General features: G+C 36.5%; 1 protein-coding gene across 1 annotated transcript; it reads left to right on the top strand.

Annotated features, from left to right (window-relative positions):
• The first annotated feature begins 458 nt into the window (after positions 1-458).
• Positions 459-20,717, top strand: slc30a9 (solute carrier family 30 member 9). The gene is made up of 19 exons (NM_001008575.1): positions 459-557; positions 1,739-1,887; positions 1,993-2,184; positions 4,577-4,624; positions 4,713-4,812; positions 4,904-4,996; positions 5,416-5,498; positions 5,592-5,650; positions 5,868-5,935; positions 7,639-7,741; positions 9,775-9,830; positions 9,915-10,050; positions 12,026-12,065; positions 12,158-12,229; positions 12,328-12,435; positions 15,934-16,099; positions 16,336-16,465; positions 17,997-18,110; positions 19,318-20,717. The coding sequence occupies exons 2-19, from the start codon at positions 1,779-1,781 to the stop codon at positions 19,360-19,362; spliced, it is 1,722 nt and encodes a 573-aa protein (NP_001008575.1). The 5' UTR covers positions 459-557; positions 1,739-1,778; the 3' UTR covers positions 19,363-20,717.
• The last annotated feature ends 4,057 nt before the right edge of the window (positions 20,718-24,774 follow it).

The raw sequence follows: 24,774 nt of genomic DNA on the forward strand, positions 1-24,774 counted from the left end.
AATAAAAAAATAGGTTTATCTTTTTTTATGTAAATCATTATTTATTTGTTTATAATTTAATTTATTTATTTAATATTTTCAGCAACAAAAGCCAATTACTATGTAAATACAACAGATAAAAGTATAGTACAAGCAATACAGGTATTACTTTTGGCACCAAGAGACCATTTTAGTGCATAATTAGGTTTATCTACGCGCTTATAATTATGTTTTTGCGCATGTGGGATTTTTTTATTCATAGTGATACATATTTTTTTTTCCTTTCATTATTATTATTATTACTACCATCTATTATTAATATTAATTTTTTTGTTGTTGTTTGTTTGTTTTTGTAAAATTAAGAACGTGAGCTATTTTTAAATCCTGAGCATCTCCAGTGAGGGGCTCCTCCACTATCAGGCTGTTTAGCGTGTCTGCAGACGCGGTGACGCTCTCTCGTTCGTTGACTCGCAATCTCGCGAGCTGTTCATCTAAACTACTTTTTGTTGGTGCTACTCGATATCGACTGTTGAGTTAGCTGTCGACCACCCGTGAACAATGGACTGAGCTTCATGAAGGTAAAGAATAACTAAGCTTCATTTATTTCATCCTTCATATATATAGTGTATGTTAATACTCATTCATCTGTAGCATCTTGCTAAGCTGTAGCTTGTCAGGCTAGGCTAACTGAAAGACACCGGCTGCAGTCAGACACAGTTAGCAGTGTGTTGTTTACGGAGCGGCAGTTTTCGCTTAATCTGATTGTAAATTGAAAATAAAGCAGTCCCTCGTTTAGACACATCCTGTCTGGTCCTGGGACGAAGTGGAGGGATTTAAAGCCTTATAATGACCATTGAATGCTAATTCTAAGCTTATCATGGTCTAAAAAACAAACAAGTGTTCATACTGTCAAAACTGGGTTTGCCTGTTGTCGTAATAAATACATTAATTGAGATGAAATTTGATGTTATTATGATTATTTTACTGTACAGAGATATTTTCTTAGTTTGCTTATTAGCTGACCAATATGATGTTATGGATGCATTTATGAATATTTAGGATAGATAGATAGATAGATAGATAGATAGATAGATAGATAGATAGATAGATAGATAGATAGATAGATAGATAGATAGATAATGACAGAGACAGAAAAACAGACATACATACAGTATCTAACCAAATAGTTTGCTATTTATCAACCAACTAAAGATGGATAGATAGGATAAATGAATAGATAGAATACATAGATAGATAGAAGAATGACAGAGGCAGACAGACAGATCTAACCAAATTATTTACCAAGTAACGATGGATGGATGGATAGATAGGATGAATGAATTGATAGATAGATAGATAGATAGATAGATAGATAGATAGATAGATAGATAGATAGATAGAAAGAATAAATTGTTACAGTCATTCATAGATGGTAGATAGATATGATTAATTGTTACATTGGTATTTAGATGGAAGGATGGATAAACAGATAGGATGAATAAATTAGACAGACAGACAGAAAGAAAAAAATGTTACATTGATTCATAGATAGATAGAATGATGGATTGATAGAACAATGTAACGATTGATTGAAGTTAAATTGTGGCTTATTTCTGCAGAGTAGATGTATTTTTGTACTTGGAAGAAATGTGATTAGTCAGCCGACAGTGTGGACAGTCACATGACCAGTTAACGTGACTCCTGTAATAAGCTTCAGTGCAGTCTGATTTTCCTAATACAGTATATTGTAAATGTCCAGCAGAATTCAGTGTGTGTCTCCTGGACTTGACACAGAGAGGATGTTCCCCTGTCTGGCCCACAGACCATGGCAAGTCCTCTGCCGGGTCTACCTGCAACAACGAGCCCCTCTGTCTCAGAGATCCTCCAAAATTTCAAAGCCCTGTTTTGGTAAGCACTTCACGCACTATGATTTCCATCTGTCGTGTGAAAAAAGTTTATTTTAATTCAATACTTCTAAACCAGATGCACAAATGATTCTCTGATTCTTAATAGGTTGGCAAAGTAGAGGAGGTGTGCACAAACTCTGGTTTAGCTTTCCGGATTTCAGGGTCACTTCCTTAACATGGACACAGGTCCAGAATTGCTCAACATCAGGAAGTGGTAAAGATGGATCTCCAACCAGACCCGAAGAACCAAAGACTACTGAGAAAGCACAAGCTGCACAACCTGCTGCAAAAGGAGCTGGTGATAATGCCTTTATTCACATTGACTTTGCATTAGTGTTGTCACAGTAGGGGAATTTCATTGAAAAAGATCGATATTTAATACCATTTTCGGTACTGTGGAGAACAAATTTAAGAAAGTATGCAAATTAAGTAAAAGATTACATTAAAAAAAAAACTAAATTAGTGCAATCTCATCTTATTTTCTTATAAAAAACAAGAATGTTAAAATATTAATATTATTATTCATTATTCATCTCCCTTCTGATTAGGAGAGAGAGTGCGAGAGAGCAAAGCCCGTATTAATACCAATAGGGTTGGGCCAATAGACGATGCCATCGTCCTTCGCCAATGGCCAATAGACAACACGATGCTGAGCCAGCATCGCTGATTCTCCGCCCCGCCCCCGTCGCAAACTTGCTCGTGAAAAATACACACTTAGGCCTCGTTTACACTAATACGTCTTAGTATTAAATTGCCATTTTAAAACGAAAAGGATCCACATCCACACCGTGTTTTACCTAGCATTTCTGAACAGCCCTTTATGCGCTGAAATGCACATCATGTGACCACATACACACACACACACACACAAACACACACACACACACACAGCCACACACACTGTCATGCTCTCGTAGCTTCAGAGAGCAGTGCACATCGGACAGTTTATCAAGAATGTACCGCTGGATCGCGTCTCACTATAGTTGTTAAACGTAATATTTAATTGATCTTGTCTCTATCTGACGACTCTTTGGCCTTGTGAATCTATCAGATAACGTGTCACAGCATCAGTACACTGCTTCAGTCTTTTACTTTCACACTTGTACTTAATAATTTTAGTGAAAACCTCAGATACTGTTGGTTGGGCACCTTTTTTACCGATCAACCTTCCACGGAAAAAGTGATTGACAGGTGGTAATTTGTGTGCAACTTATTTCTATTTATTTATGATTTGTAAATGGATAAAACAAAGACCATGCGGGTCAGGTAGTTGAAATGGTAAGCTACAAATAATCAATTCGTTTTGAATTAATTACTTATTCATAAATAATTAATTCACCTCCGGGAGAGGTCACGCCCAGTCTGCACGCTGGAATACAACGCTATTATGTCATGACCGTGACGCAGCTTCAAAAATTCGCTTCAAACCGGAAGTACGAATTTGCTTGAAATAACGCAAAAACAACCAATTTACACTTTTTAGTGAAAAATAGGTGTCCTAATAGTGTTTTTTAGCAGTGTGGGACACATATAAAACTGTCAACAGCTCAAAAAATGTGTTTTGGTGTTTTTCACATTTCACATTCAGATTTTGCCACAGGTTTCCTGAAGGTAGGGTTTAGAAGCAGGGCCTTATAATAAGTGTTTTTTACTGTTTACAGTACACCTATGCAGGGTTCTTGCAAACCACCAATAAAAATGTTTGTGTGTGTGTGTACTGCTTTAGCTATATTTGTGAGGGCTTAGTTGTACTTGTATAGTGAAATATGAAAACAACCCAAGTTGTACTCTATTAGAATAGATTACAAGGACATGCCTTGTGTCCCTTTGATTTCAAAATGCTTTAAAAATAATAAAGAATCATTCTTAACGAAGTCGTTTCACATTAAAATTTTGTCACAGGTTTCCTGAAGGTCGAGTTTAGGGATAGGGTTATTAACCTTAACATAATAACTTAAAGTGTTTTTTTACAGTATAAAATACATTACAGCTATTCAGAGTCCTTGCAAATCACCAATACCAATATGTGTGTGCTCTGGTTTAGCTATATTTGTGAGGGCTTAGTTGTACTTGTATAGTGAAATATTAAAACAACCCAAGTTGTACTCTATTAGAGTGGTTTACAAGGACATGCCTTATGTCCCTTGTGATTTAATTTTTTTTTTACATTTCAAAATCATACTTAACTGGGTTTTTTTACATTCAAATTTTGTCACATGTTTCCTGAAGGTCGAGTTTAGGGATAGGGGTATTAGCCTTAATATTAAATGTTTTTTTTACAGTATAAAATACATTACAGCTACAGAGAGAACTCATAAACCAACAATACCAACATGTGTATGTGTGTGTACTGGTTTAGCTATACTTGTGAGGGCTCAAATGTGCTCCCTTATATAGTGAAATGTGAAAACAACTCACTTATTAGGACATTGTTTTCTGATCCTTCCTAATTAAAAATGATTATATATTGTCTGGAGCATGTTTTTATTAGTATCTAATCACTGGCACTTGTTCTCTGAGGGTTGGTTTTGGGGCTACTAAATACAATGTAAGCCCATAAGATAAGAAAACAAACATGCTCTGCTTTATTACTGATGCATATGTGTGGTCATTTTTTCTTGCTTCCCTAAAAAAAATTGTAAATGTTTTTTATTTTTTTTATTTTTTTTTATTTTTTTTTTACATTTGAGGTTCCAAACCACAAGGTCTGACGAAGGCAGAGAGCATTCAAGTGAAAGGTAGTGCATTCTTGCTTTTCACACATACAGTTAGAATATATATTGTGGTTCTGTTTAATTTAACTAACACTTCATGTTGTGTTCTCAGTACGGGCCGTCCTGAAGAAAAGAGAATATGGCCTCAAATATACCCAGAATAATTTCATCACCGCTGTTAGAGCTATGAATGAGTTCTGCCTCAAACCCAGGTATAAGAACGCTGAGACTTGTAGTTCACTGTGGCTTTGTTTGCAAGCCTTCCAACATGATGTAAATCTGTGTGTTCTTGTGTTTTTAAAGTGACCTAGAGCATCTTAGGAAAATCCGTCGGCGTAGTCCCCATGATGACACTGAAGCATTCACCGTGTTTCTGCGATCAGATGTGGAAGCGAAGTATATACAACTGTCTTTACACACTAAAAGGATCACAAATTTAATTTATTACAGATTTCTACTCCAAAAAATGCAGTTCTTCTGACCTTTATCTAAAAAAAATAAATAAATTGAAGCGCTAATAAAAAGTGTTTTTTTTTATAGCCAAACCTGAATAATTTCTGTCGGATCATGTGATCATGATATTACAGCTTGCCACAGGAATATAGTTATATTTTAAATTCTAATAAAATGTCATAACATTACTGTAAACTGTATGTTAACTGTATTATTAACTGCATTTCTATCACGTTATGGCTGACTTTATAAGCATAAATGACTAAATAAATTAACACTAAATTTTTTGATCATTTATGGCATCACGTAAAAGCACTTATAAGGAATTCTTAAGCATTTTTTTCTGTATTTTTATTATTTAGAGCACTGGAGGTATGGGGAAGTCAAGAGGCACTTGCTCGAGAGAGAGATCAGAGGAAAGAGGTGGAAAGAGAGTACCAAGAAAGTATGAAATTCCCTCCTCATTTCTGCATTGTCTGTTTATTCTGCAGTCTTCATGTTGACTTAATAAATAACAGTTTGTCTTTTCACTCAAAAGACATATTCAGAAATCAGAAGCTGTTGAAGGAGTACAAAGACTTTTGGGGAAACACAAAGGTAAGGACAAGTGTAAGCTTGTCAACATGATTGTTTTGTTCTGTTACCAGCTGATGGGTGTAACCAGTCTTCATGATTCAGGATATTCCTCAGCTTCTGTATGCCTGTCTTTTTTTAAAAAATATTTTAAAAATTTGTTTTGCATGATTGTGTTGCTTTTATTTTACCTCAAAACGTGTACACTAAGTGCGTTTTTGTTGTTGTGTGTGCCTTGTAGCCTCGGTCTAGAAAGAGGGCGACATTTCTGCAAGGACCGGGAAAAGTGGTGATGGTAGCTATATGCATGTAAGCATCAAGTTTGCTACATGTCTATCAATTAAAGACTTACTTTAATAGGAAACGTATGACTTCTATGCAGAAAAGAAAACTCAACTGCATGTTATCCCTCTATTAAATTAAAGATATTGAGTTATAAGGCATGTGCTCTCACATAAGGTCTGACTGCTGGCCTTTGACGGACTGCTAGCCTTTAAACAATCAGATCTATGTCTTCTACATTAGACCATATAATGTGTACACTACCAGAATTCGAGGTTGGAAAGTTTTTTAGATGTTTCTGATGCTCTTTAAAGCTGTTTATTGGATCAAAAGCAGAGTAATATTGTGAAAATATTATTACAACTTACTTAGATTTGCTTTTGTTTAAATATTTAAAAATCATAAATACAATTTTTAGAATCGTTCAGGGGTCCTACTTCGTACGTGGATTACTCAGTTAGCTGGATTTGGATATTGACGATTTGACACGATCTAAGATTGTTTCGTTCTTCAAAGCTGATCCGAGAGTTGTTGTCATGGCAACAGTTCTGGTAGATCAAGCCTGATCGGGAGCAGGTTCAATTCATATAAACAGGATTAGATCGGGTCAGTTCAAGTAAAGATAATACAGAAAGTATGTTCTGAATTCTGATATTTTCTTACAGTAGTAGTTATATACACTTGGGAAAATGGTAAATATTTTTAAACTATGTATATAGAGTTATAGTTATTAATAAAATAAATAAAGTTATACATATTTATAAAACTTATGCAATCTGCACTCTCAAAATGAAAGTACAATGACTGCCAACTGGTGGTGCAAAGAGAAAACTTATTGATATGAACTTTTTAGATCGCTTTAGTACAAATTGTGTATAATAAAAAAAATTTTTTTAAAAGCGATAATACATTAATGCAGTCATAAACATGTTTTGACAGTTAATATGCCAGTGATTATGCTTCACAGTTTCAAAGTTGCAGACGCCTTTACCAGTATCAAAATACTTTCGTAAACATCCGATTAAAAAAACGGATACTATTATAAAGAAAATCTTTTCTAAATGTAGAACTAAATACATTGATTTGCATTGAAATACATGATGAATACACTTGACACATGAAAGTGTAAAGCCTGCAGCTCACAACAAATGTGGATAGTTATTGCGTGTCATATTTAACAAACTGTTTACTACTCATTTGATGTAATTTTGCTTACATGGTTAATTGAATATTAATCAGATGATGTCATTACGCTGCTGTGCCGCCAGCCAATCGTTGCATTGCTGATCATGATTTCAAGGATCGATAGATCTGTCCTTCACAACACACGCAGCGATCTCAGATCAGTTCATCCAGACATTCTAATCTGATTCGCGAACTTGTTTGAAGAACCAAATTAGCGAGAGATCAGTTATCAAGATTAAAAGATCCAGGATGTGCCAAATTTTCATTTAAGCGAGGTACGAAGAACGGACCCCAGGAATCATTCTGATATGATGAGCTCAACTTTTCTTATTATTATTTGTGAATTTTTTTCAGTCTTTGCATAACAGAAAGATTATAACAAAAGCATTATCTAAATAGAACAGTAAAAAAAAATTATTATTGCATCTTTTTTGGATAAATGCGTTCATTTAGTAAATGTAACTTACTGACCCCACTTTTTGAACACTAATATGTATATATTAGTTTAAAATATAATTATACAATTCAAATTTTGTCATCTCCAGAAATGGACTGAATTTTTTCTTCAAGCTGTTGGCGTGGGTTTATACAGGATCTGCCAGTATGTTTTCTGAAGCCATCCACTCGTTGGCTGATACCTGCAATCAGGTGAGGTGCCATTCATGTTAGTGTTGTCACAATTAAATATGTATAGACATGTGTAAGGGGTGGTCAAGAGTGTATTTTTAAGGCTTGGTTGTGTTTATAAGATGCAAAGCAATATGTGCTCATGCTTCACTTGTGAAAAATCGCGTTATTTTTCCATATATCTTACTTCGATTATATACTCTGTGAACATGAAAACGACAATCATATTTCCTAGTTTCTCTGAAAGCCCGCCCTCTAGAGGCTCTGATTGGTTAGCTAACATGTGCTAATGGTCTGTGATTCCCAGATTGGCTCCATGTCACCAGGAAGTGTCTCTGCTAAAACAATACAGCCTATCTGGCCATGCCCTTCGCTGCGTGGAGTGTATGCTCGTTACCTGAAGGGTTTATGACATCCTTAACCCGGTTGTTTTTTTGTTTTGTTTTTTGTAGTCCTCAAACTTTGTTTGCTGTAGGCATTGCTAAGCTAACTCTTTAAAAGCCAATGTCTCCCTTTGCATTGAACTTTGAGCATCTTACATTTAGGCCCCATTCAAACAGGGCGTCAGCTTCAACGCTTCCCATTCACTTTGAATGGGTGACATCAGGCATTGCCGAATTGCATTGTGGATCCATCGGCGCCATTTCAGAGGCGTTGCTCGCTGCAAAAGTTGGGACTTGCTCAACTTTTCAAGCGCCGACGGAAGCGTCAGCCAATCAGATCACTGTATGCAAATACACCAGCTCTGATAGTGCCCTTTTGCTGACTAAAATCATTGGCTGATGCTGCTATGATGATCGCAACAGCCCCAACTTCAGACACGCCCTCTGTCAAGCATTGACGCTGAAGCCCCGTGTGAATGGGGCATTAGATATGTTGTATATATTTGCACAGCTACATTACACATCAACTAAAGTTTACAATATGATATTGTAGTGGACCACCCCTTTTAAGTCTGCATGACATCAAAATTTACAATGTTAATTTTGCTAGCTCATGTTGTTATTCTTAAGGTTAATATTGAATCCATACAAGTTAATCTACAAAAAAAATGCTTGTTTTGATAATCTTTAATCAGAGTCTGACCTTTTGCCTCTGTATTTTGAGTGGCGTCTTTCTGTTGACAATCTGAAGTCTTCCATAGCAACTGCATATTAATACCCTCTCTTATCATTAGTTTGCTATGAGGGAATGATGTGCAAAAGAAAGCCCCACCCCTACACAATATTCCATTACAGTTGGAAGAGCATTAACATAATGAAATGAAAGTTTCTGCAACTTCCGGTTCACTCTGACTTTAAAATTATTTAGTCTCTTACACTATGACTATGTTTATGTGGACATCAGTAATCTAATTATTTGTCTTAATCTGAATAAAACAATAATATGATAGTGTTTAAATGAGTTTCTTTTTAAATGTTCCTGTCATGTTCCCATTTTATATGTTGTAATTAATAGTTCAATTAACATCGTTACGTCACCATTCAACGGTAGTTTTCTCAGACGTTTCACACAACAGTTCATGTTCATCATGGCATTATATGTGATTTTAAGTGTTTAGTTTTTAATTTTGCGACAAGTTCAACTGCAGTTAATTTCTCACTCCATGCGTGCAAGCAGATGATGACGGATACAAATTCTCAACCAACAGCCACTTCTGGCTTTTCATTCACTAACTTTTCGTTCATCCCCCCACGACAAACTCAAGGTACTGGATGAAAGCATAGTCATCCTTTTCTCATTTACACCAAATATTTGCAATCTCTGCTTGCAGCTATCGTCCTGTCGCGAAATGTAGTGAAAATATTACAAAACAGTAATAGTTTGATTACAGTGTTAACATGGTTGTACTGCCATTAATAATACAATTAATATCGGCACACTCCGCATGTCTTATTTCGATTTTTGTTTAGTTCGATTATGACTTTAGTCAGATTAAGGTAATCAAAAATCAGTGTTTACATGGTAGACTCTTAATCAGAGTATTTACTTAACCATATTAAAATCAGAGAATTGGTGTCCATGTAAACATACGATATGTCTCTCCCCTACAGGCTCTTCTTGCACTTGGCATCAGTCAGTCTGTCCGCAACCCAGATGCCATCCATCCGTATGTATAGCTCATATAGATTGATCCTTTATACAAACTGAACCCTCCTTCTCTCCCTAAACCTGCTGTCCTCTCTTATTATAGGTACGGCTTCTCCAACATGCGCTACATCGCCTCTCTCATCAGCGGAGTGGGCATCTTCATGATGGGTGCTGGCTTGTCTTGGTATCATGGTATTATGGGACTCCTGCATCCTCAGCCAATAGAATCACTGCTCTGGGTTAGTAGTGTTCGGTTAGAACTTGCAAAATCTTGTGAAATCTGATGGTACACAACCACACAAAAAAAACTGGTATTGATAAGTTATTTTTAATAATATAATAATACATTTTATTTGTAATGCGCTTTTCTTAGGCCCTGTTTACACTGCCAGTTAAATGTGACTCAATTCTGGTTTTTGCTTATATGTGACACATCGGATCTGTTCTATAACTGTGTAAACCCCAAAAAAACGCATGCATTTTGATATTCAGAGTTTGTTTTCAGGCCTCCTTCATATGTGGAAACAAATCAGATATAAATCAGATGTGACAATGCGACTATCATGAAAACAGGCAGATCGGATTTATTGAGGCATTTCATTTTGTACATCATTAAACTTGCGACTATGTGGTACCTCTCCGCAGTTTAATGATGTAGAAGGAGGAGAGTGTGTGTGTGTGGAGACGCCAACATGGTAAACAACAATAACAGAGGAAACATGGAGAACGAAAGTGACCAGTCCACTATTTTTTTCCCACCAGACCGGAAATCTCTCTCCTACCCACAATTTCCTCTGAATGGTGGAGGACACCATTTATAAACCATAGGTGCAAGCTGCGATGATGGCCCTTTTGCCTCCTCCTCCACCTCAAAATCATTTTAAAGTTGGGCGAACTTTACATATTTCGCAGAGCTAAAAGCAAGACAATTTCTTCCATTGTGGCTAGTGTGCTGCAAATGCTAGAACCTCCCTTTACGCATGTATGACGTTGTAAATTGTATGGAAAGTGTAAACACATGAATCAGATATCAGATATATCAGTTAAAAGAACGTGTAAATGGACAGGCAAAAAAATCAGCTATAGGCAACAAATCGGAATTGGGCATCAAGACCTGACAGTGTAAACGGGGCATTAGACTCAAAGTGCTAAAGGGCAAAATACTAACAATAGCAGAAACAGCACTACAATAAAAAGATACAACAAAACAATAAAAATATCAACCTTAAGATAGAATAATAAATTAATAACAGAGTTAAAAGCAGTGCTAAAAAGGGGAGTCTAAAGACGTTTCTTAAAACAGTCCAGAGATGCAGCATTTCTAATGCTGCTGAGTAGTGCATCACGCAGCTTAGGCGCACTGTATGAGAAAGCCCTACCACCCATGGTCTTGAGTTTACAGCGTTGCTGATACAGGGTAACTCCCAATGCCGAACAAAGACTGCAGGCTGAAGTGATGAGAGTCACCAGGTGTCAAGAGAGTCAATCACAAATGTAACCAGGTGCTAGCCCATGCCCTGCTTTAAAGGGTAAAAGCCTTAAAATCAATCCGTGACTTAATAGGAAGCCAGTGTAGTTGTTGAAGTACAGGAGTAAAATGGTGACGTGATAAAGTGTGTGTCAGAACCCGTGCAGAAGAATTTTTAATATATACTGTAATCTTCTGAGAGAATTTGTTGGTACACCCTCAAAAAGTGATTTACAGAAATCTAGACGTGATGTGATAAAGGCATGGATAAGCCTCGTTGCCTCAATTATTAATCCCTGCTTTTATTTGATTTGAAAATAAAAACTCCAATATTCTAAAAATATTTATTTTTTTAATTGCACTTTTATTATTACTCTTGCAGAATGTCTCTTTTAAATAGTTTTTTTTTCTTGCCATTACTTTAGTTTTCAGTGTCTCGTGATTCTCCATTAAGTTATTCTAATATACTAATTTGGTGCTCAATAAATATTTGTTCTTTATAATCACTGTGTTGTTGCTGTGAAGGTATATTTTTATACTTTATTACGTTTTGTTTTTTTAGATTTCTTTGTTCATTAGACATTTCAAAAGAACTGCAACTTTTCATACTATAGTTTTTTTTTTAATTATAAATAAATTTGCTGTAACTTTTGACCAATTTAATACATTACTTCTGAATTAAAGTTACAACATCTTTAAAAAACAATCCTTGTGTATTTATTAGATGTGTATATATTATTTTTCAGGCATATTGTATTTTAGCAGGATCTCTGGTATCTGAAGGAGGTGAGATTTGTTTTTTCTTCCGAATTTTCATTAGCATTCACAAATGTGTCTGACACATCACTAACATCATCTGTCTGCTGATTTACTTAAAGCTACACTGTTAGTGGCCATTAATGAGATCAAGAAGAGTGCACGTACACAAGGCTTGTCCTTTTACGAGTACGGTAAGTACCTTCTATCAGCCTATACTGTTACAGTATTTGATTGTAATTGTAGTTTGGAGACGACCAGTTGATCATGCTTGCTTGTTTGTATGTGACAGTAATGCAAAGTCGAGACCCCAGCACTAATGTGGTCCTGTTGGAGGACGCTGCTGCTGTGCTTGGGGTGGTGTTGGCAGCTGGATGTATGGGACTCACATCTCTTACAGGTATTGCATTTTTATTATACCATGTTTCTTTTTAAAGGAACACGCCACTTTTTTTTTGAAAATAGGCTAATTTTCCAATTTCCCTAGAGTTAAACATTTAAGTTTTACCATTTTTAAGTCCATTAAGCCAATCTCTGGGCCTTGCTGGAGCACTTTTAGCTTAGCTTAGCATAAATCATTGAATTGGATCAGACCATTAGCAATTAAAAAAGAGCTTTAATAATATTTATGTTTAAAACTTGACTCTTCTGTAGTTACATTGTGTACTAAAATCAACAGAAAATTGAATGGTTTTTTAAGGTCTATATGGCTAGGTTTTTATGAGGTCTATATGGCTAGGAACTATACTCTCATTCTGTGTTCACACCAGACGCGGAACGTGCGTAAATAGCCGCGTGAACATTTAAGGTTACTCGCTTCATTCGCGCGTCAAACCCCGCTTCATTCACGCGTTAAACCCCGCTTCATTCGCGTGTCAAATTCACTTCAGAACAGATGCGGATTCGCGTGATGGGCAGGGCTTCTGTCTGCCCGGTGACTCTAGCTTCATAGCCAAAGAGCTAACATGGATTTTATGACAAAAATAACAGTGTTTATGTGCTTTATGAAGGATGATAAACAGCGTCGATACGTTTAGAGCCGTGTCTGAGTCCACTACATCCTTTCAGAGGTGCATCCAGCAGCTTTAAGCTCATAGACTCCTCCAGAAACTGAACCTGGCTGATGGAGGTTTTCAATGGTGCTTCTGACTGAGCCCAGCCCAGTTTGACAACAGGCGAATGTCTGCTGAAGTTCAGATTTTCGAACTCGAGTGATTTGCGCGAAACGTGCATTAAGCGCGTCAAACGCTCAATTCGCGCCACGCCATTCGCGCCATGCGCACCGCGCAATTCTCGTCATTCGCGCGTATCACGTCGCAGGATGTCTATTCGCGCGTTTGCATTGACTTAACATGTAAATCACTCGCGCTTGACGCGCGTGCCGCGTCTAGTGTGAACGCAGCATCATTCTGGCGTAATAATCAAGGAACTTTGCTGCTGTACCATGGCTAAACCAGGCACAATATTATTTTGCAGCACCTGAAAAAAGTCCCTAGCTATTCAACTAGGTAACTGCTATAGCCATTTATCAAAACTGAATTTGAGAAACATGCTACTGGTCTAATCCAATTCAATAGTTTATGCTAAGCTATGCTAAAAGGGCTCAAACCAGATCGAGAGATCTGCTTAATCAATTTGAAAATGCTAAAACTTCCTTTAATTTTAAAAACATCCACTGCATCCCAAATGGCACACTATACACTATGCACTTATGAACTTTGCACTTACACACTCAACAGCAGAGTATAGGAAAATGAAACACTAACTTTTTTTTTTAACCCAACGGAAATTAAAACCGTTTCCCAGATGATGTTGACAGTTGCCAAATCAGTGAAATAAATAACCAAATTACCAAATAATACCTGCCATGAGTATAACAGCATTGACCATCTGAAGGCGGTATATTACACGCGTAGGAGAATTTTGTTTTGTCTTCTTCATGAGCAAAACTGTGGCTGGCGAATGCGTCAAATGTCCAACATTCAATATTTGTTTTTAACGGTTTAATAAGTGCACTACTTGCAAAATGGAGTAGAATAATGCATAACTATGCGATTTGGGTCTCTTAAACATCCAAATCAGCTGCTCTGCACTGTACCCTTTCTAGAAGAGGGTGGAACCTTTAGAGCTTCTGCCTCAGTTACTTTGACAACAAGCAAAACATCTGCATGTATTGTAAAGTCTTGTCAGTTTAAGTGTGATTTATTTATAATTTCAAGAGGATCACATGCTTATGATTGATCACGGCTGGTCCTGCATCAGATGAATATGCCTCCCCTTTACCCCAACTTCTCCCCTTCTCTTGATTGGGCACCACGTCAGCCCAGTGGTTGGCCCTGTTGCCTCACTGCAAAAAACCCACTGGTTCAAGCCCCCACCGGACCAGTCTGCATTTCTGTGTGAAGTTTGCATATTTTTCCCGGCTTCCCTGGTTTCCTCCCACCGTCCATCATAAGTAAATTGACTACTCCAAAGTAGCATCTAAAGACAAACCCTTTATATCTCAGCTATTCCTAACACGTTCACTAGCAGGGGAGTTTTCAAGACATACCTGAGCTCAAACTCTTTTCTTGCCCTTCAAACGAGAGGGAGCCCCGGGCTCGAGGATATTTTGAGCTCAGGGCTCTCTCCCAGCACAGCATGCCTAACACGATTTATTATTAATCATCAGCTAAATGAAACTCCTGATATAGGGGGAGACACAAAGCATTTCTATAGAAAGACAGAACCCCTGTGAATAAAATGATAAATGACACATTATTTATGTCAGTATAGTGTCACCATACATGTGCACCCTGTTTGATGATATTTCTCATTTTCTTTTAATCAACATTTAGGATTTGTCTGTTGGAAAAAGCAGTTCTTTTCACATCTTGTAATTGCATACTCAGAAAGTAAAAACCTATGCCGGTCCAGAAGATACTTTTTTGGTGTGTGTTTTTCATGGCTCCGTGGAAATCTGTGTAAAGATCTGGATAATGCTCTATTCAGTAACCCTTCTTTCATGCTTGAGAACAGCCCTGATGGCAGTTTCAGCTCAGTTTATTATCTGGCGCTTACTACAGTTGTGTGCTATTGAAGTGTAATCAACCATGAAACAAACTGCAGTGTTATTTTACATAGCAGGACATGAAAAGAAAAAATGCCACTTTCTGTCTGGACCACTAGAGGTCTCTGTTGTGCTTTTAAAGACTGCTTTATTCCAATTGGGGTCAGCTATGTGCATTTACTTCTTAATCAAGAATCTTCTTATTAGGGTTTAATTTATTTGATTGGAAAACGATGAAAAAAGTACAATATAATTGCATTGTAAAATTGATCTTCTGTTTTAATTCACTTCAACCCTTTAACTGCCCATTGCATGTCTTAACTCCTAATGATGCTAGTTAACACACTCAATACATTTCTTTCAACACATCCCATAATTCCTAAAATTGCAGCCTCTACTAAATGGTTGATATGTTGGTTTATGGTAAAAGTACCAGAATTAATACATATACTATGAAAATCAGAAAATATAAAGTGTGAGACCAATTTATTTTTAAAAAATCATCAAAATGAAACATTTTTGAATATTAAATCTTCTTTATTTTGAAGTATGCCATGAAATATTTCAGATACTCATTTAACATGCTTTCTTGTTTGTTTTTTTCACAATAAAACCAAAATCAAGTGTAGTGTGGCGACAGTATTATATTTGTTTGATTTATTTGTAAACCAACAATGCTGTTTGTGTAAACCATTATTTAAAACATTCATTCTTTAAATTAATTTAACAGTCATTAATTAAAACAATCAAAAAATGGTCAACCATGTGATAGAGCAGTCAGTTAAAGAATTAAACTATAATTTCATCTAATCTCATCTGCACTGATCCTCTCTCTCTTTCTCTTTGCAGGTAACCCCTATTATGATAGTCTGGGCTCTCTCGGTGTAGGCACTCTGTTAGGAACGGTTTCTGCGTTTCTCATCTACACCAACACTGAGGCTCTGCTGGGACGCTCCATCCAGGCTGAGCACATGCAGAAGCTCACAGAGTTTCTGGAAAACGACCCCGCTGTCAGGTCAGTCCTGCACGTGTCCTCCACTGTCTGCATAATAAAAGCTTAATCAGCCAACAAGCTGCCTTCTTACTGATCATAACAGAAAAGCAGAAGCACCCTGTACAAATGCTTGTCAAATTCAGGCAAGCATTACATTCTGGAAATAAAATCTGGCTTTGACGTTATATCGCTGAATGTTTTCCTTGTCTTGATGAAATTAGATTTGTTGTCCTCACCGCAGGTCATTTTGTCTCCAGGGCGATTCATGATGTCAAAGCCACTGATATGGGGCTGAGCAAAGTGCGCTTCAAGGCGGAGGTGGACTTTGATGGACGGGTGGTGACGCGCTCATACCTGGAGAAGCAGGACATTGAACAGATCCTCAACGTACGTGCTGTGGGGCGAGGCTTCAGATCTGATGTAGATCATCTGACATGAGTCTAATGTCGGTTTCAGGTCTATCTAGAGCAGGGGTCTGCAAAATGTATCACTTTTTTTACATTAATCACTAGGGATGTAACGGTATCAGAATTTCACGGTACGGTAATACCTCGGTATGAATGGCACGGTACGGTATTTATTGAATAATTTACAGGAAAAACAAAACTAATGAAAATACTCCAAAAAAGTGCCAAAAGTGTCAATGACATAAAAATTAGCCATCTATCAGTAAGCTTTGAAACAGGAACCCTCAATTTTTCAATTTTAATAAAAAAAATTTATTAAACCATGTAAAAAAATAAAGTTTTAATTTAGTATTGTTGAAAACTCATCACATTCAACGTTTAATCACTCACTCACTCACTTAGATAGAGATGGGTTTTAAGGAAAATTATCATATAACTATAATCTGGTAAAAGCTCGGATCTCTGGGCATGTCCCCTGCAACAGAAAAAAAAACCTCTCATTTGGGACTGAGGTTCCTGGGACAGAGATATGACTTGGCCCAGGTTGACAGCAGTGGGTAACGTTGTGCATTGTTTTTCCCCCACTTGAGAGGACAAGCCATGAGTGAGATAGAGGTCTCTTTGCGGTACAAGTCAATGTCTGCATCAATCTAACAAGTGTGCTGTATTCTGCAGTCCCCATGACTGTTATTAGTCATATTCCCCAACTTGTATTTCACCACAGTCTGGCAGTGCCTGCATACCATTTTTTTTCTTTGTCTGTCACCTTTTCTCCTTTCTCGTATCTTTTTAGAGACAAACCAAAATGCTTCCACACATCCGATTTAAAACCCGCTTTAGGTTCGATCATTTCCAGCTCTTTTTCATCCCCGCTACTAGCAGCACACTCCATTTCCGCATTACTGGATCTGTTGCGACACCAGACCGCAAAGGATGATGGCCACGCCTGGGCTGATGGGAGTTGTAGTTTCCGCTACCTCCCGTTTGCTTCATTCGCCTGAGCAAATTTTCTCAGAAGACCTATAGTTTTATCGAGTCATGCGACTTTGGTAATATTGAAAAAAAATTGCTATTGCGGTATTTACAATACCGTTACATCCCTATTAATCACTTTATGAAAAATATTTCCTGAAGTATTGTAAGTTCACAAAACTGCAAAGCACATATGAAGAGTGCAATTCGGGACAAGGCCACAGTCACTTTCTTTTTTCTAAATGAGTCAGCTATTTTGAACAAATCACTTGAATGGATGATTCAGTCAGACATTCAATGAATTTGTCATTTTGGCCTTTGTTTGAAATGCAAGAAGGTGGTTTCACTGGCACAAGCTTCTAATAATTTGATAAAATCGTGTTCTTGTGCTTACAATATAATTTACTAACAAGCCACAGCTTCGACCAAACAGTAAGAACAGTGTTAGTTTCTCTAATGTACCCTTGCATTGAGTTCTAGTTTAAAAGAAAAACAAGTGTTTGCATTGCTATTTACGCTTATTAATGTTTGGCCTGTAGGAAATTCAGCAGGTCAAGACACCAGAGGAGCTGGAGAACTTTATGCTAAAGCATGGAGAGAACATTATTGACACCTTAGGAGCTGAAGTGGACCGACTTGAGAAAGAACTCAAGGTATCTGATAAGACTGTGATTCAAAGTCTCCTTTGATAAAACTCACCACTGTGACTTTCTTTAGACATGTGTGATGTTTGGTTGTCAGAATGAATTCAACATGATTTTCAGCAAGCACCACACTTTAAAGGAACACCCCACTTTAAGGAATAGGCTTAATTTAAAAGTCCCCTAGATTCAAAGAGATGAGTTTTACCACTGACCATTAACATTTTTTGGTACCATATTACCATACATTACTGTATCCATTCAGCCAATCCCCAGCTCTTGTTGAGCACTTTTAGCTTAGCATGGATCATTGACATTGAAACGCATTACCATCTAGCTCAAAAAAATAATAATTTTGATAATTTTCCTATTTAAAGCTTAACCCTGCTGTTGTTACGTCATGTACAAAGACCAACGGAAAATGAAAAGCTGCAATTTTCTAAGCCAATATAGGAACTATGCTTTCATTCTGGCATAATAACCAAAGAACTTTGCTTAAGCATAACTTTGGTACAGCAGCAAAGTTCAGCGTTTAAGCCTATTTGTCATCTCTTTTAAATTTACAACAATGAATTTGTGCTCTTTAAAAAGGCATATAATACATGGCATTCCCAAACAACTTAGTTTAGTATGTATTAGTAGTTTTCCCAGTGATAGGTTGCGACTGGAAGGGCATCTGCTGCATAAAATATATGCTGGATAAGTTGGCGGTTCATTCCACTGGGGCGACTCCAGATTAATAAAGGGACTAATCTGAAAAGAACCTAATCAATGTATTAGTAGTCGGCAGCACAGTGGCTCAATGGTTAACACCTGTCGCCTTACAGCAAGCTGGTCGCTGGTTCGAGTCCTGGCCGGGCCAGTTGTCATTTCTGTATGGAGTTTGCATGTTCTCCGGATGCTCTAGTTTCCCCCACATTCCAGAGACATGTGCTACAAGTGAATTGAATAAGCTAAATTGACTGTAGTGTATGAGTGTGTGTGGTTGATGTTTATAGGTGTTTTCCAATACTGGGTTGCGGCTGGATGGGCATCCGCTGCGTAAAACATATGCCAGAATAGTTGGCGGTTTATTCCGCTGTGGCGACCTCTGAAATAGAGACTAACACGAAGGAAAATGAATGATTGTATTAGCAGTGTTTGGCTCAACTATCCTTTTAGAGCTTATTAGTTCTTTAATTTCCCCATTACTGACTCTTACTCTTACTTTTTCCAACAGCAACGCAATCCTGAGGTTCGGCATGTGGACCTGGAGATTTTATAATGTCATTGAAGTGTGAGAATAAGAATGGAGCTGAAGAAGTAATCAAACCTTCCTGTCCCATTCTCTCCATCCGGCCAATCAGCTGAGGTCTTACATCACACCTACCCCACGCTCCAGCACTGTCCTGTACATGGTTTCAGCACATAAGACAACAAAACCTTAAAAGCCGGTACAGATGAAACTCCATATACATGGAAAACTTGTATTTTGCAGTCATTGGATATTTGGTTCAGTGGTAGTTTGTAACATCAGAGCTTTAAAATCAGGTCCATGCACTGTTAAAGGACCGGTCTTATTTCATTTGGCTCTTTGCAAGCAGAGCAGCATAAACACTCGCATTTCACAAGAGTTCTTGCATAACACCAGACTATTTCTGAAGAGGATGTCTGGAAATAGTTCACTTGAAGGGTAAAGGATTCATTCTGCTGCGTGAAAGCGCAGGTTTAGTTGATTTTAGAACTTTTCCTATAATACTAAGATGTCTTTCAGATGCTTAGACATGATGGCATGTTTAAATGATGCCGATATCACTAAATAATATAAGCTGATTTGATTATTTATTGAAATTATGAAAACATTGAACAGTAATTGTATTCTACTGCGAATAATTAATTTTTATATTAATATTTGAGCTTTTTCTGATTGATTTGTAATTTACACTTGGATAAAGTAGTGCTACTATCATGTATTCTAAACTCTATTGATAAATTATATCCCATTGCTTGCATAAAAAGAGAAATTTAGCCCTAAAGATTCACATGGTGTCAAGTGCAAGTCTCTAAAACCCTTCCTGAGCTAAGGTTATGTTGCTACTCATCTGGTTGTGTTGTATTTTTGTGTGACTGAATGTTGAAGGCATTTGTAGATCTCTAAAAACCCTTTTGTGTTCGTATAAAGTCACTAAAAACACATTCTGGGCTGGCATTGTTGAGTTACAGGCCTAGTTTGTGAACACTAGCCCTTATTTTTCCATTGTAAATAATTCCTGACTGTGAAGATACAACACTTAGATTTTGATATTTGAAAAAAGGCAGCGTTCATCCTTTTGAAATGCTCTGTATAAACATGCGGACAGTTCATTGTGTAGTTTTGTGCTCTCCTGTGCTGAGATCTAGCCTGTTAAAGGTTTTTAAATTAACATTGTAATGTGATCAGAGCTTTAAAACTCGCTCAGTTCCTCTCAGTCGTTTCTAATGCAGGTTGGATGAAACGCATTCAAGGTCAAAAATGAAGTTGATAATGGTTTTGGAAAAGGCTTATATATTTTAAATATGTTTATTGCCAGATTGCTATTTGGAGAGATCTCAGGAGATACCGAAGAAGATGGATGAATAAATTGCAATTAATTTATTACACCACTGAATGTCTTTTTTATTGTTTTAATATTTATTTTTTGCTTATGTTATGAAGAAATGTACAGTGCATCCGGAAAGTATTCATAGCGCATCACTTTTTCCACATTTTTTTGTTACAGCCTTATTCCAAACTAGATTAAATTCATTTATTTCCTTAAAATTCTACACACGATACCCCATAATTGAAGTTCAACTGTGGTAAATTCAGTTGATTGGAAATGATTTGTAAAGGCATGCACCTGTCTATATAAAGTCCCAGGGTTGACAGTGCATGTCAAAGCACAAACCAAGCATGAAGACAAAGGAAATTGTCTGTAGACCTCCGAGACAGGATTGTCTCAAGGCACACGGCTGGGGAAGGTTACAGAAAAATTTCTGCTGCTCTCTTCCTAGACTCTTCCTAGAGCTATCAGGACTCTTCCTAGAGCTGGCCGGCCATCTAAGCTGAGTAATCGGGGGAGAAGAGCCTTAGTCAGAAGGTAGTCAATAACCCGATGAGCTCCAGGGTTCTTCTGTGGAGAAAGGTGAACTTTACAGAAGGACAACCATCTGTGCAGCAATCCACCAATCAGGCCTGTATGGTGGAGTGGCCAGACGGAAGCTACTTGCTGCCTGGAATTTTCCAAAAGGCATCTGAAGGACTCTTAGACCATAAGAAAGTAAATTCTCTCTTCTGGTGAGACTAAAGTTGAACTCTTGGGAGTGAATGCCGGGCGTTACGTTTGGAGAAAACCAGGCACCACTCGTTACCAGGCTAACACCATCCCTACAGTGAAGCATGGTGGTGGCAGCATCTTGCTGTGGGAATTTTTTTTTTCAGCTGCAAGAACTTAAAGGGTCAGGATAGAGGGAAAGATAAATGCAGCAATGTACAGGGACATCCTAAATGCTGCTTCAGAGTGCTCTTGACCTCAAAGTGAGGCGATGGTTCATCTCCAGCAGGACAATGACCCAAAGCACACCACCAAAATATTAATGGAGTGGCTTCTCAACAACTCAGTGAATGTTCTTGAGTGGACCAGACCTAAATCCTATTGAATATTTCTGGATAGCACTGAAAATGGCTGTACACTGTCGCTTCCCATCCAACCAGATAGAGCTTTTCCCAAAGACAGGTGTGCCAAGCTTGTGGCATTATATTCAAAAACACTTTAGGCTGTAATTGCTGTCAAAGGTGCATCAACAAAGTATTGAGCAAAGGCTGTGAATACTGATGCACATGTGATTTTTCAGTTTTTTTATTTTTAATAAATTTGCAACAATTTCAGAAAATCTTTTTCCACATTGTCATTATGGGGATTTGTGTGTAGAATTCTGAGGAAATAAATTAATTTAATTCATTTTGGAATAAGTGGGAAAAAGTGAAGCACCATCAATACTTTCCAGATGCATTGAATGAATATAAAGTGTTTTTGTTTTAAATAACCTATGCGTGGGGGAAATTATGAAATAACGTCCCATCATCTTTCAGCGTAAAATATGTTTTTAACCATTTCTGATGTACTTTGAAAAAATCTATCAAATAATATGTAATTATGCTACATATTTTTATATTTTTTTAGTATTTAAGCTGCATGAAGATGCATACAATACTTAAATATAGTCTTTTAATGTATCCTCAAATGATTTGTGTTGTAAATGCAACATTTTTTGGTGTGTTAAATTACATTTTAGTGGAAAACATGCTAAAAATGTAGTGTGCATTTCTTCAAATAAAAATAATTGCCATGTCCTTGAAAAATATCATTAATTCTGTCTTTTTGATGTTAATTGGCTCATAAACTTCCACTTAAACGATAAAAGGCTTTCTCAAAAATGAATACAACCGTATTTATTTGCGTCTCAAAAATTAGCATCATATAGGAGTCTATACGGTCAATGGCAGCCGTGATTTCAGTGTACATGATGAATCTAAAGCAGCAGGGACATTGTACATAAGTCGCGTCTCAAAATCTAGTGACCGTCCTGGCTAGACAACATCTGTACGCGTTTGACACCGTTTCCGCTCATGCTGTCTATGTAGGGTGCACACTGCGGATTGAGTCACCGCCGCGGAGGGACATGAGGAACGTGTGGCGCATCTGTGATGGTGATCATGAAGAAAAGGTAGAGACACCGCGGATCCACAGCGCTTTTCTCTCTCACATTTCAGCCGAAGAGGTACAATGTTTTAACTTTTATTCATATAAATTATATTTACTCGATAAAATGCGAGGAAAACGGACATTGTCGATGAGATTCTTCAAAATATAACCGTTAAATAAACCACCGAGTCCACTGAGGTAACTTACTGTGATATCTGATTTTGTGTATTTCGCGCGGTTTTTAATCAGCTTGCTTTTGGTTTGTTAAACCACAAACACGATAAATTAGCGTTTTTCTTTCGATATTTCAGATATTTGCTATATATATTGTTATATATATATATCAATACATTAATCTAGTATTGTTTTATTCGATTTTTATTATGATATATCACGTGTTAGCATGTTTTAATTGTTTATCGACTGTCGATAGCTATTTGATATTCGTGTGATTTTTTTTTTCTATTGTTATCGACGTTTTGTCATAACAAACACGCCAATAGGTGGCGCTATCTGCATTTTCCTAATAACCACATCCTCTTCTTTATTAATTCAGTACTTCAGTTTTATGTCTCTGTTAATTTACCTGTCAGTATTGTCATTTGGCTAACCTTAATGTGACATTGGCTGTGTCTGGAAAACCTAGACATCATCGTTATGAGGCTGCGCCTGATGTTCACTAGATTTTGAGACGCAGCCAGTGGATTTTGTGCCCTCAGTAGTCATCATGCACAGATGATTTACTCTTGGCTTTGAGCCTCTTTACAATGCTGCCTTGTAGACCCAGAATCAAGCAGCATTGTACAGGGCTATGAAAGCACAGAGACACACTTCCATATCAGACCGGCTCTTGTGAAGGATTTCTGACCACCGCATGCACATTATTTTTCTCTCATTGATATGCATATTTACACGCTTTCAATTATTAATAGATGTGAAGCTTTGTTAATCAGGCCTGTAATTGAACTGGAAAGCGATATCGTATACAGACATTAGGTCATCTTTTGATGTCAGGCTATCTGATTCCTGCATATGTTTGAATAATTAAACACTATAACCAACGAGAAATCCCTGATTGGTTGGAATGGAATGAATCTAAAGTAAGTGTTTGAAATCATTATCTCTCTGTCTGTCTGTCTATCTATCACTTGTTTTTGTTATAATTTTTTTTTATAAATATACATGTACAATTTGTATGCACAAACATATTTAATTTAATTAGTATACATTATTTAGTCTATTATATATTGCAGTTGTGGATGTATATACATTTACAACATCATAAGCAACATTTCTATAGAATTTATTGAATAAAACTAATATTTATATTTTTATTATTCTTAAAATTAATATATTATTATTATAATTATATTATATCCACTCCGTTTCCATAAAAATGTGCAGATTTAGATAATTTTTTTATTTAAATACTTAATTTCAACATATTTGTTTTGTAAAATTATTTTTGTTAAAACGTTGAATAAAATTTGAATATAACTACATATTTTGAATAAAACTAATATTTATATTCTTATCGTTCTTGAAGCTATTACATATATTTTTTGGATATAATTGTATATTTACAAAAATGAATTGTGTAGATTTATATGAATGTAAATGTAAATATTTTATTTAAGCATATATGTTTTTTATATATAAGTTTTTATATATATGTTTTATTATATATAATAATATTTCATATTATTATTTTTTTAAATTTTGACATTTGGAATGAGACGAATATTTATTTTTAAATGATATTTGTTTAAATAAGGAAGTAATGTACACATTTTAAAACAATACTAGTATTCTTAATATTAAAGTTTTGACATTGAGAGAGAATTTTTATTTAAAAAGATAAAAACAAAATTCATAAATGTTTGATTTAATTAAGTTTGTTTTAAATATTTGTATGATATTATGTATTAATTAAATACTGTACAAAGATCTATCTATCAATTGTTGTTTGTTAT

Source organism: Danio rerio, chromosome 14, assembly GCF_049306965.1.
Source record: "Danio rerio strain Tuebingen ecotype United States chromosome 14, GRCz12tu, whole genome shotgun sequence".
NCBI lineage: Eukaryota > Metazoa > Chordata > Actinopteri > Cypriniformes > Danionidae > Danio > Danio rerio.